The sequence below is a fragment of the Protopterus annectens genome, chromosome 8.part0 (assembly GCF_019279795.1).
Source record: "Protopterus annectens isolate FY-2018-M chromosome 8.part0, PAN1.0, whole genome shotgun sequence".
In the NCBI taxonomy this organism is placed as follows: domain Eukaryota; kingdom Metazoa; phylum Chordata; order Ceratodontiformes; family Protopteridae; genus Protopterus; species Protopterus annectens.
Window position 1 is genome coordinate 1029096754 of NC_056741.1, and position 13279 is coordinate 1029110032.

Sequence of the window (13279 nt, forward strand, 5' to 3'; positions counted from 1 at the left end):
AAACACAGGCTTAGGAACCCTTTTCCCTTTAGAAGGCTGAAGAAGTTACCTACGAACATAGGCAGATTCAGGATAGTTTCTCTGAAATTTGAGTATAGGGGAAAATTGTTTTACGATCCTACATAACTTTACCTTTGTCTTGTAGTCTTAAGAAGGTCAACAGCATCAGTACCATAAAGATTTTGGTTATCCAAAGGAACATCTAGCATCTTGGTCTAAATATCATGAGATAAGGCCAGAAGGTGAAGCTAAAAGTACCTCCTTATAAAACTGAAGCTACATATATACGTGTGTGTGTGTGTGTGTGTGTGTGTGTAATATATATATATATATATATATATATATATATATATATATATGTGTGTGTGTTTATATGGAGCTATGTTGATCCATCGAAATTACGTTTCATCGAAATGTAAACCCTCAAACTCACTTTTCGCGAAAGTGCACTTTGTCAAAAATGCACTTTCGCGAAACACAAAATAATTAAAAAAAAAATAAAAAAACAAAACACTAAATCACATTTATGCAGGGGGCAAGCTAGCCTGCACCCCCCACATCCCCCCTACTTAAATATACTAACTCCAAGATTGCACTACAGTGGGGAAAAGGGTATACTCCCTTATCCCCACTATAACATGATTCAGTGAATCGGATTCGCAAAAGTGCACTTTCAATGTAGTGCACTTTCACAGAAGTGGGCTCGTCCTTCCGCTGATGAAGTGTACTTTCGACAAACAGAAGGAGACCCATACATATATATATATATATATATATATATATATATGGGTCTACTTCACTTGACCTAAAACTCATTTGACTGACACCCAAATGTCCTAAATTTAATTTGAGTGACAGCTCACTTGACTGACTCCCATTTCACCGAAATGTAAGACATAGACTTGTTGTGGGTTTAACTTTACTTGTGAGTTGCTTGTGATAAAAAGAATTACTGTAACTTACAGTGCTGACTGTTAGAATTCCAATATTCATGTAGAAAGTAGGGTTTCTAAATGTGGGTTTGTCTCTCTACATTTTTATGGGAAGTATCTAAAGTAATGTGGCGAATGTTTTGTGCGTTCCCAGCAGTAGTAGCTGTGTGTAGAGTACTGTAATGGAAGTTAAAGTATATGCCCTTTTCCCCACTGTAGTGCTACAATAAACCTGATTTACACCAGTGACGGTCTGCTGCTTATTTGGATATCCATCGAGGTGTGGATGACTGTTTATAGGCTGTACTGGCACCTATTCTTTTTTTGTGATTATATGCCCTTTCCCCCACTGTAGTGCGATCCTGGAGTTCGTATACATAATTGGGGGGGGGGGGGGGAGCACAGCCCCCACTTAGTTTGGTTGCACAATGTCCCGTTTCTGTTAAGAGGGGAAGTAAGTAGATGTTAAGTTCCGGAACGGGTTAGTTAATGGTGTGCTAAGTGTGCTTTATCTATGGTTTAAGATTTAGTATGTTGAAATGCAGCACTGTAAGCTGACGGTGAAATAGGAGTCAGTCAAATGAGTTGTTATTCAAATGAAATTTAGATCAATAGGGTGTCGGTCAAATGGGTGTCAGTCAAATTAATTTTAGGTCAAGTGAAGTAGATCCATATATATATATATATATATATATATATATATATATATATATATATATATATATATATATATATATATATATATATATATATATATATATATATATATATATATATATATATATATACACACATATATTTGTGTGTGTGTGTATTTATATACACACACACATATATATATATATATATATATATATATATATATATATATATATATATATATATATATATATATATATAGTGTTACCACGAAACTCAAGTGAGGAAGATGATGTAACAGGTTGTGAAGTGACAGCATTTTGAACTTGGACATCATCACAAGTAGGTTTAGTAAAGAAAGATCCAGAACTGGTCAACAAACATTTTCTTTCTTTGATACCAATAATGTCCTTGAACAAAAGCTTTTCAGAAACTGGGAAAGAAGAACAGGCTCTATCACTTTGTGGGACAACATATGCTCAAAGACAGGGGGGAAACAGAGTCTGATATGGTTGATGAGGACGCACCCCTGGAATGGAGGACATTATCCCACTGCCATTGGTAACTCTGATCATCTTCAGAGCCCATATGTCTGAACTATATATTGTCTCAGACAGAAGTGGAGATTCAGACTTTCTATAAGGTAAAAAGGACTACCAATGTGGGATGGGGGGGGAACACCCCTAAACAGTCATTCTGGCTTGTTGGACTATCCTTGGTTTTGGGGAGTTCCTGTATTCTTTCTGGAACTCCTTGCCATTTTTTCTTAAATATTTGTTTACCAGCATTTAGTTCGTTTCTTGTCAATACTGAATGAGGGGTTAGAGAATCTCTTAGAAAATTTGGAAAAGGAGGGCTGAAAGAAACAGATTGCCTGCGTCAGTGTACAGTTCTCAACTTACTTTTTTATAACTTCTGCAGCAGAGGCCAAAAAAGTACAGTTTTTGTACCTACCATAAATGTAGATGTTAGAGTGTTCACACTGCTGCAGTCATTACACTTGGTTATCCTGCCGTCAGGCGGTCCTGTAGTCGGCCAGAGTTCCAAAGTCTTGGTCCGGCGTCGGTTTCTGTCGCTTCTTCCCTGACGTCAGTGCACCAGGGGTATATAAAATGCATCCAACGCCATTTTCTTCAGTTTTTCTTGCCCCAGATGTCAGCTGCCCCCAAGCAGGTAGGCAATACATATTGCTAGTAAAAAATATACATAGAAAATAAAAACAATACCTTCAGTTACAAGCAAATACACCTCAAAGGTTGTAGAGGATAGAAAGGTATAGATAAGTCCAGCTAGTTCAGAGGGGATGGAGGGAGAGGGTAACCTGGACTGCAGCAGTGTGAACACTCGAATATCTACATTTATGGTAGGTACAAAACTGTACTATGTTCAGCGTGTTACACTGCTGCAGTCATTACACTTGGGGTAGAATCCCAAAGCTAAGGTTGGGTGGCTGGTCTATAAAGAGTTAGGATTGGCTATGAGGCCCTGCAGAACTGCAGTGGCAAATCCTGCTCTGGATTTAGAGTAAAGAGGCAAGTGGTAATGCTTGGAAAAGGCGTGCACTGAACTCCAAGTTGCAGCCTCCAAAATTTCCTTGGTAGGTACTCCTCTGAGAAAGGCTGTTGAAGTGGATGTTGCCCTGGTGGAATGTGGCCTGATGTTATTAGGGACTGATTTTCCACGCTGTGTGTAGCAGTAACGAATACAATGTCCTATCCATTTGGATATAGTCTGCTTTGAGATAGCCTTGCCCTGTGATCCTGCAGCATATGCTACAAACAGTTGCTCAGTTTTCCTGAAAGCTTTTGTTTTGTCCAAGTAGAAGCGTAGCTGCCTGTGTATGTCCAAAGAGTGCAGAAGTTTCTCCCCTTTATTCTGGGGGTTTGGATAAAAAAGTTGGCAAATGGATGGTTTGGTTAAGAGCCACACCAGATACCACCTTTGGTATAAAGGTAGGGTTTGTCCTTAAAGAAACCCTATCCTGATGAAAAATTATAAAAGGTTCCACTGCCACTAATGCCTGTAGCTCTGAGACTCTTCGTGCTGAAGTTACTGCCAGGAGCAGAGCTGTTTTCTATGATAAAAATTTTAGATCGGCTGTATTGGCTGGCTCAAAAGGTGGCAGGGTAAGTTTTTCCAAAACGAAACTGAGGTCCCAAGTTGGTGTTGGTGCTCTCCGGGGCGGTCTTATGTTTTTAGTCCCTCTGAGGTACTGCTTTAGCAAGGGGTGAGAGAATAAAGGAGGATCCGTGTTGTAATGTGCTGAAATGGCAGAGGCGTGGATCTTAATTGATGAGAAGGGATAGGCCTTTGTCCAGCATCTCAGTTAAGTATTGTAAAATCTGAGGAATGTTTGGGACAAGAGGGTCAAGGCTTTGAGCCTGGTTCCAGGCACAGAATCTCTTCCATTTTTCTGAGTAGGCTTTCCTGGTGCTAGGCCTCCTGGCCTCCAAAATGACATCCATAACAGCTTTAGAGAGAGGTGTTGCCTGTTTGACTAATGAATCTGCCATGCAGCCAGGTTTATGGTTTTGAGCTGACCGTGCAGGATCTGATTGTTTTGTTGAGTCAGAAGGTGTGGAATTTGAGGCAAAATCATGGTGGGCCTTGAGCGAAGTTCTTTAAGATTGGGTACCAGTGCTGGCGTGGCCAGTCTGGAGCAATCAGGATCATCTGTGGTTTTTCTTGTTTGGCTTTTAGGAGTACCTTTGAGAGGAGAGGCAGTGGTGGGAAGGAATAAACGTTTAGGCTTTTCCAGCTGAAGGAGAGAGCATCCACTTTCCATGCTTGTGTGTGATAAGTCCTTGTGCAGAATTTCTGTAGTTGGCAATTCAGTGAGGAGGCAAAAAGATCTATGTCTGGGCATCCCCATTTTTGCGTTATCATGCTGAAGATTTGTGGATTCAATTTCCATTCGTGAAGGTCCATGATATTTCTGCTGAGACCGTCTGCCAGAGTATTTTTCTTTCCTGGCAGGAATTGTGCTTGCAGATGAACTTGATAAGTTAGAGCTGTGTTCCACAAGGTCATGGCCTGCCTGCATGGGGGATAAGAATGAGTGCCTCCTTGCTTGTTTATGTACCACATTACTGTGGTGTTGTCGGTCTTTAATAATAATTGTCCTGGATGCAGAAGGTCCTTGAAAGCTGTTAGGGCATTTTGAACAGCCAACATCTCTTTCTGATTGATGTGAAGATGCATCTGGTCTGTGGTCCACTGGCCCTGAATGCATTTTCCTGCCATGTGTGCTCCCCCAGGCATAATCCGAAGCATCTGTTGTTAGTGTCTGCCTGGCTGTGGGTAGGGTAAAAGGCTGACCCTTGTTTAGGTGACATGCCTGTGCCCACCATCGAAACTCTTGTTGTAGGCAGGGAATCATTGGTATTACTGCTTCTAAACTGTGAGAGTGTTGAGTCCAAACACTTTTTAGGTACCATTGTAATTTCCTCATATGCAGTCTGGCATATGGCATTAGTAGTATGCAGGATGCCATGAATCCCAGGGCCTGCAGAATTTTTCTTGCAGGGAGATGGGACTTTTTTGCCAGTAATTGAAAATATTGAGTTAGTTGAACTTGTTTGTCTGGCATGAGATAAGCCATCTGGGCCGTTGTATTTAAGCTGGCACCCAGGAATATAATCTGTTGTGAGGGCACTAGTTTTGACTTCTTTTCGTTTACTGTGTACCCTAGAGAAATTAGCAACCTTTTTACAAATGCCAGATGCTGTAGAAGGATGTCCTTTGTCTCTGCTTGAATGAGGCAGTCATCTAGGTATGGATATATTTGAATTCCTTTTTGTCTGCAAAATGCAATTACTGGTACCAGGCACTTTGTAAAGACCCTGGGCGCAGTAGATAAGCCAAAGGGGAGTGCAGAGAATTGGTAGTGCATTGTACCAGCTTTGAATCTGAGGTATCTTCTGCAATTTTGTCTGATAGGGACATGCAGGTATGCCTCTGAGGTCCAGAGTAACAAGCCAAGCCTTCTTGCCCAGCATGGGTAGAAGCTGCTGTAATGTCAACATTTGAATTTCGGAATATCCAGGTAAGTATTTAGAATTGAAAGGTCTAGTATGGGCCTCCAGGCCTTGTCCTTTCTGGGGACCAGGAAGAGTCTTGAATAAAATCCTTGTCCTTGTTCCTGTTGTGGTACTTTCTGAATAGCTCTCATGTCCATGAGGGCTGAAATTTGTTTTTGTGCCTCTGCCCATTGATTTTGTGGCAGGTCTGGCATTCCTTTTAGCCTTGGTAAAGTATGAAAGTGGAACCTGTAACCTTGAGACACAATATTCAGAACCCATTTGTCTTGGGTGATTGTTGGCCAGTTTTGAGAAAAAAGTGCTTGTTTTCCCCTAAAGGGGCTTCCAAAAGGAAAGTGCTTGGCGTACGAAGGGGGAAGTCATTGGGACTGTTTCCTGTAAGGTTGAGACTTGTCCTCACCTCCTTTTGGGGTTGAGGTGCCCCACTGTCGTTGTCTGTTAGAGCCTTGGGGTTGAGATCTGCCTCTTGGGCGTCTGTATCTGCCTCTCTGTGGCCTGTCTGACACTGGAAAGGACCAATTTTTTGTTGTCCAACTTCTGCTAAATCAAGGTGGCTGTACCTGTAAGAAATCCTTGACTGTTTGCATAGATTTAGTTTTATCCTCCATTTTCTTTAACACCTCATCTGCCTTAACACCAAACAAGGTATCATGCTGTAAAGGAGCATCCAATAATTTTGCTTTAACATGATCAGGTAAACTCTGTTCTTGTAACCAAGCATGTCTTTGAATCACAGAACCTGTAACTGCGGCTCTACAAGAGGCCTCTAAAGAATCAAAATCACATTGCAGAGTATGTTTTCCGACCTGTTCAACTGCATGCAATAAATCCTGCATTTCTTTACAGTCAGGAGCTTCTGAGCTTGCAAGCATTTTCTGTTTTAACTGAGCCATTAAATATTGTTGGTACTTAAGCATGTGAAACTGGCAATTTAAAGCCCTTATTGCTAAAGTTGCAAAAGTGTAAACTTTCTTCCCCCATCTATCCAAAGCTCTTGAATCTCTGTCAGAGGGTACTGGATTTTTTGCAATGGAAGCCTTAACCCCCCTTTGGACCCTGGGAAACAGTTTCTGGATCAGCAGAAGGGTTTTTATAAAGAAACTTGTGAGAGTCAGGGACTCTATAATACCTAGCTGGCTTAGCTGGTGCAGGGGGCAAAGAATCAGGAGATAAGCAGGATTCAGAGAACACATCATCCACAATATCTAGCACAGGCGGAATAGCCAGGGGCCTGTGCTGAAGCAATAAAAGGAAATCCCTGAGCCATTTCTTGGATTCTGAATAATCCTGACTTTCCCAATGGAAATGCTTCCTCATGGTATGTAAAGTTTCCCCAAAAGAATAATCCTCAGGAGGAGAGGCTGAAGGGATAGATTATTCAGCATCAGAGTCCTCATAGGGGGGAGTATCCCTGGTCTGAAGAGGAATCAGAGGAAATGGAAACCTGATCAGAGGAATCATAGTCAGTATCCTGCCTAGGCCTTTTCTCAGGAGGGGGATGGGAACCCCTGATTAGAGTAATGAGGTCTTCGGCCATTTTAAGCATCTGTTTCTTAGGCATGGAGGACTGTCCAGGAGAATGCTGTACTTACTTCTTTGTCTTTAATGGTACTTTTGTCTTGGCTGTTGCTTTAATGGTAAGTTGTGAAGGTCTGAAAACACCCTCAGAAGCTGATGCCTGCGCAGCAGCTCCAGACCCATCTGAGGGATTAGTTTCCGTAGGCCCAATACCTTGAGTTTCCAGAGGCCTAGTTGTCTCCACGTGGGAGTCGGAGGCGGCCTGTGGCTCTGAGGTAGCAGGTGTCAGGGGCTGCGAAAGTGCCTCACTGAGAACCTGCGACTGGCCTAGAAGAGGTTTTGTCATCGGTTTTGGACCTCGGATTCCTGTCTTTATCCTTGTCTTTGCGTTTTTTCGAAATTGCGGTCGTCGGTTGATCCGACGGCATAGTATAATTAAACCTTCGGCCAAAGTAGTGTAAAGCAAAATCAAAACGTCTTTTTATAGTGAGTTTGTTAAATCTAGCACAAAACTGACAACTAGTGACGTCATGATCAGAGCCTAGGCATGGAATACAGTAAGAGTGGAAGTCCTTATGAGGTATTTGCTTCCCACAAGAAATATAATTATTAATTTTTTGTGACATCGGTCTGAGGCAAGAAAAAAGTTTCCCCAACGGGGTACTTAGCTTTATTGAAGACTTTGGATCGGAAATTCGACTTCGAAAATCTCAGGAGTCGGCCGACCGGCACTTGCGAACTGCTTCTGCTTCGGGCACCACGTGGCAAGAAAGACTGAAGAAAATGGCGTCGGATGCATCTTATATACCCCTGGCGCACTGACATCAGGGAAGAAGTGACAGCAACCGACCCGGACCAAGACTTTGGAACTCTGGCCGACTATGGGACCACCTGACGGCAGGATAACCAAGTGTAATGACTGCAGCAATGTAACATGATGAACATCAAAATTTTTATCTTAGGAAGAATTTAAAATCTCATTTTTCATATGGACCAAAAACTAGATTTCTATCCAAAGAATTTAAAATCTCATTTTTCATATCATCGGGGAGGTGCTGAAATTGTAGGCAGGCAAGTATCCTCAAAACCATACCAGTGGCCACAGCCTTGGAAGTATCAACCGAGTCATACACACACTTTAAACGATGAATTGTGACCTGCAAAATGGAAGAAATTAAACCATTTAAAGCATGATTTTCCTCAAAATAAGAAACTGCAGAAAAAAGCACTCTTCATATTTTCACAATTAGTCAGAATAAACTTTAACATATGAGCCTGACAATTTAAAATTCTGTGAATCAAAGCTGCAGAAGTATGCACTCCACCCCCCCATAGTTATCAATTATTTCACCACTCTTGTCAGAAAGTTTAGGACTGGAATTAACTAAATGCTTAGCAGCAGTAGGATTAACTAAAGCTACCTGATGTGCCAGGTTTAGGAGGAGTGTATAAAGACTTAAAAGACTGAGGAACTTTAAATACTATCATCCTTTTTAGGGATGCCAGGCTATCAGGAAAACTGCAGGCACAGAAGCACACAATTTTCTAATGCTGACTGCACTGGAGGAATAGGTAAAAGTTCTGAAAGTCCTTCTGTAATGGCTCAAAGTATTTTCTGAGGGACTGAGAAACCTCTGCATTTTCCCACTGAAAACAGGCACATTCTGGAAATAGTCCAACAGAAACCCCCACAAGGAAAATCAGATACTGTGTATGCCTCTTGACTCGAAACAGAAATCTGAAGAGAAAATCCTGCATCTGTCCTGTCATCTTCCTGTCCAGATTTAAAATATTGAAACTCAAGAAAAGCGTCATCCCTCATTCTTTTACCAGAAACCACCTTAAATGAAGCAATTACAGCCTGAATTAAACACAGAGTCCGATCTTGTAACCTATTATTGTCTTGGGAAATTTGAGGGGGAGTGGATACAGGTTTTTTTTTTTTTTGTCAGGAAAAATGGGGCCAACAATGTTAGGCACAACATTCTAACTAAGGAAGGAAGCCTTCCCTAATCCCTCCCCAGAACCAACAAGAGTAGCTTTTCCTTGCCCACTGAAGGGACCCCAATAGTTGCAGATGATGTGGCCATCTCCTGGTCCATAGTGGCTTGGCTGTAGGTGGTACACCAGAGGAGTCTGGGGTAAAAGAAGAGTGGTCTGAGGAACTAGCACTGGCCACAGCAAAGTTACCCACCAGCAGCTGAGGCAAACTGCTAGGCTGGTGTGGTGGCAAAGACCATTTGCTTAAAATTTTTCTTTCTGTAGCTTGAAGAAGAGACAACCATCAGATCAATGATGTGTTTCATAGTTAAAACGAAAAAGGAACATCTTTCTCAAGAAAAACAAGCAGCATAAGCAGGTAGAAAAAATGAAAATTATTAAAAGTAACTTTTTCTTACAAAAACACAGTAAAGAGCACTTTAATGCACTCTGCCAACCTTATAATCAGGTAAGACATTCATATATACAATAAATAAGAGAAAACATTTAGCTAGGGTGAGCCTGAGCAAAGGGGACCACGTCTGTTCGAATGAGTAGCAAATGAGACTTGAGGTAATGATGGGTCAGGAGCCCGAACTTTGGATTCAAAGTTTAGAGTTGCTAAAGTCAGATTCCAGGACCCATATGTTGAGGAACGGATGAAGAGGCAACATCAGATCTTCATTTAACTAATGCATTGTATTTTATTTATTTTACTCAAAAAGTCAATTCTATATGGTCTCGCGTAGAGGCACAGTACTAGAAAACCAGGATCTGTACCGGGCAAAACTGATGACTACATTATACCTCCATATAAGCTGTTAATTAAGAACTCTGGGGTTGTACAATACCTAGTCAATTTTCAGAGGAAAGGCTACAATCTATTAGACATTGTCGCGACAGCTGAAATATCCCACATAGTCATAAAAACAAGATCAACAAGAAATGGAATGCAAATCTTCAAAAGGTCCAGCACATACCCATATGTTGCTACCTCTCATTTGCACTGAACTCCACAATTGTTACATGATGATAAAGCAAAATGAGAAGGAAAAAGAAGAATCCAACAATACTGATGATGATCCTGCTTCAGAATGGTGAAGTCAAGGAAACTGCCAGCTGTTGTCACCAAGCTGGTTCATAAGCACTACAGTCAACCTGACGATCATCTTGAGAAGTCAACCTGTTTAAAATAAATGTAAGACAGTTCTTTTAGAACTGAAAAAAAACACAGAGATTGTTTAAAGCTGCAGGCAAAAACAGTAGTCACAGGACTATTACAGTTCCTTGTGATGGCTGGTACTGTCAAAGAAGTTATTATTTGCAATAAAGAAAGAGTTTGCATTCTGCAAGGTCAGGCCAAGAAGAAGGAACATGGTAAACTAATTTTACATGCAGGAGTGCCAAAGGTCCTTCCTCTTGGGGGAACTACTAGGAAAGGATGACGGACTGTGCCCAGTTTAACAGTTCATATTCTTCACTGCTTCCAGTTTTCTTGATTTCTCCCTAGGCATGAAGACAACAGCCTGCCATAGTTAAGGTAAAAAAAGAAGCAGGAACCCTTAGCAATGACGACTGCTTCATGCTACACAAATCTTTTTTCCAGCACTTTACTAATGCTTGTCCAAAGCAAAATTAAAATTTTGATATGCATCATACTCAGGCCCAAACAGGTCACAAGTGCATATGAACATGCACATAAAAATAAATTCAATGAAAGAAATGACAAAAAGATTACATAAATGAGGTGGCAATTACATAGCTAAAACTACCCACTCAAGGAATGTACGTTCTACAAATTAAAAAAATAAACTATGGAAAGGCATTTTGACTAACACCATGCAGACACTACTGATTGCAAAAGAGATTCCAATGGATAAGAAGGGTGCCTATATATTTAAAACACCTGTGACATCATGGAGAAATACTGCAAGAAAATGCAGTCAAGGTATAGGTGGCTTTCAACAGATAAGGACAGAAACAGGTGCATGTGGTGTACTGCAACTTGTATGAAATTCTTGTAGTGTAATCGGCTAACTTGGATACTCACAGGACAATATGCTACATTTGAAAAACATTTGTGGTTCTACTGAATCTCGCAAATAAATATGGAGTTATAAAAAACATATATTTACTGCCATAGGCTATTTCGTGACTAACAACTGACTATCACCACCAAAAGCCCATCACTTCAATCTGAAAGCTTCATCATGCCTTTTATACAACACAGTGAAACTCTGTATCAGTCAAGGATTATTCCCCTACCATCCCAAATGGAGTACGCCACAGACGTCAAGAAATACTAGGAATTTCTCTGTTTGCAGGCTGGATTCTGAAGGGATGGAAGGGTAATTTCTTCTACTAACTGGTTTGACAGCTCTGTGCTATCAACAGTTCTACAAGAAATGCCTGGGGATCCTAAAGATGGGGTGAGGCAATACTGCTTAGCATTATACAAGATATTGTGACTTCAATTTTACACTCTGCAGGTTTTGTAATAAGAAAATCCCACTTATGATGAGAATAAGGACCAGAAAAATCTGGAGGTTCCCTACCTACTATGTAATTAGTTTGGCCGTTTTCACTGAAATCTACATGTTGTCAGAAGTACTGCATTTTTCAATACTACCACAGCACACTTGCAGAAATGCTTAAATAATGCTTCATAAAAACCAGAAACATACTAATTTATGATCTTTGTGCAGAACTGCAAATAAGTTTTGTTTAGTTTGTTCAGTCTATAAACCCAATTTATTTTTCTTAAAAAAATCATTCTGCACCATCAGTAATGCAGTTTACTTCACACTAATTTCCAAAACTAAAATTATTTTTCACCTGACCTGAAATATATATTATACTTTTGAATTTAATATATAGTTTTAATTATCAGCAATAAGTTTTTTACGCTCTTTAATAAAGGCCATCCCATGTGTCCGGAAATGTGTCTTCAAGTTCAACTGACTGTCAAAAACCTTTTTGCAGACTTTACACTGAGCTTTTCCTTCTGCTGTCCCAGGTTCTTCCGACAACACACAGTATGACTGCAAGTCTGCTGTATCATCTGCAGTGTCCTTCACTTTGTGAATAATGAACCGATGTCGGTTTAAAGAAAGTGCAGATGTGAAGCAAAGTCCACACTCCCGGCACTGATGAGAGCTACTGTCTGTACGATGCTGAATAATATGGCTATAAAAGTCAGAAGTAGTGTCTGTTACAAAGCCACATTTACGACAACGAAAGTTGCTTTTCCGTGCTGCTTTAAAGTTTTTTGTGGGTGGAGTAGTGCTGTCTGGTTCTTCACTACAAGAATCCATATCAATGGGAAATTTCCGTTTACATACTGTAGACTGTAAAACAAAAATAAAAATTTAGCAAAATTCAACAATTAGCTAATAACTATGTGGATGGAAAGTGGCTTTTTGTCCCATTTATGTGCATACGCAATGAACAAAAATAAATGAAGCTAACTATAAAGATATGACTGTTTAAAATGAACAAATGTGCACACTTTCAAAAGGTATCACACAAGAACTAAAAGAAAACATTTAGAAACTACATATACTCTGATTAAAGCAATGAGGAAGGCTTTCTGAAATGTAGATACAAGCAAAATTATCTGTATCAACATGTATTTTTCACATTTCAGAAGTACAGCTGAAACAGTAATATGTAAACTGTTCTTGTTAAGACAGGATTACAGACAAATTTCCAGGTATTACAAAGACATTAGTTTGACAGGAGAAAAAAAAAACTCCAGCATTGAATGATTAGGAGGTAATCAGATTTTTGGAAGTGAAAGAAAAGTAGCGTCACACTGACTTGCTCAACAGACGTGTAAAAAAAAAAAAAGAAAACATTATGCTAAACTGACAAATGCACAGAAACTCAAACGGTTATATTTCTGTTACTGCTGGTTAATTTGCTAACTAGATAAGTTAACTAGTCGACTGCAAACAGTTTTCAGCCACAACAAACATGAACACGTGTGTATTTACATGTATATCTGTGTGTGTGTAGATACATACATACTATATACACACACGTGTGTGTGTGTGTGTGTGTATATATATATATATATATATATATATATATATATATATATATATATACACACACGTGTGTGTGTGCGTTTCTTTTTAAACACCATAAAACAAAACAAAATATGGGCAC

The 13279-nt window shown here is 40.0% G+C and overlaps 1 protein-coding gene across 1 annotated transcript in view; it reads right to left on the reverse strand.

Annotated features, from left to right (window-relative positions):
* Positions 1–10747: 10747 nt before the first annotated feature.
* ZNF687 (zinc finger protein 687) overlaps positions 10748–13279 on the reverse strand; it is a gene marked incomplete in the record, with an annotated part of 1307099 nt that continues 1304567 nt past the window's right edge. Inside the window, 1 exon segment of the mRNA XM_044080513.1 lies at positions 10748–12456. Within this exon segment, the coding sequence (XP_043936448.1) occupies positions 11989–12456 (468 nt within the window).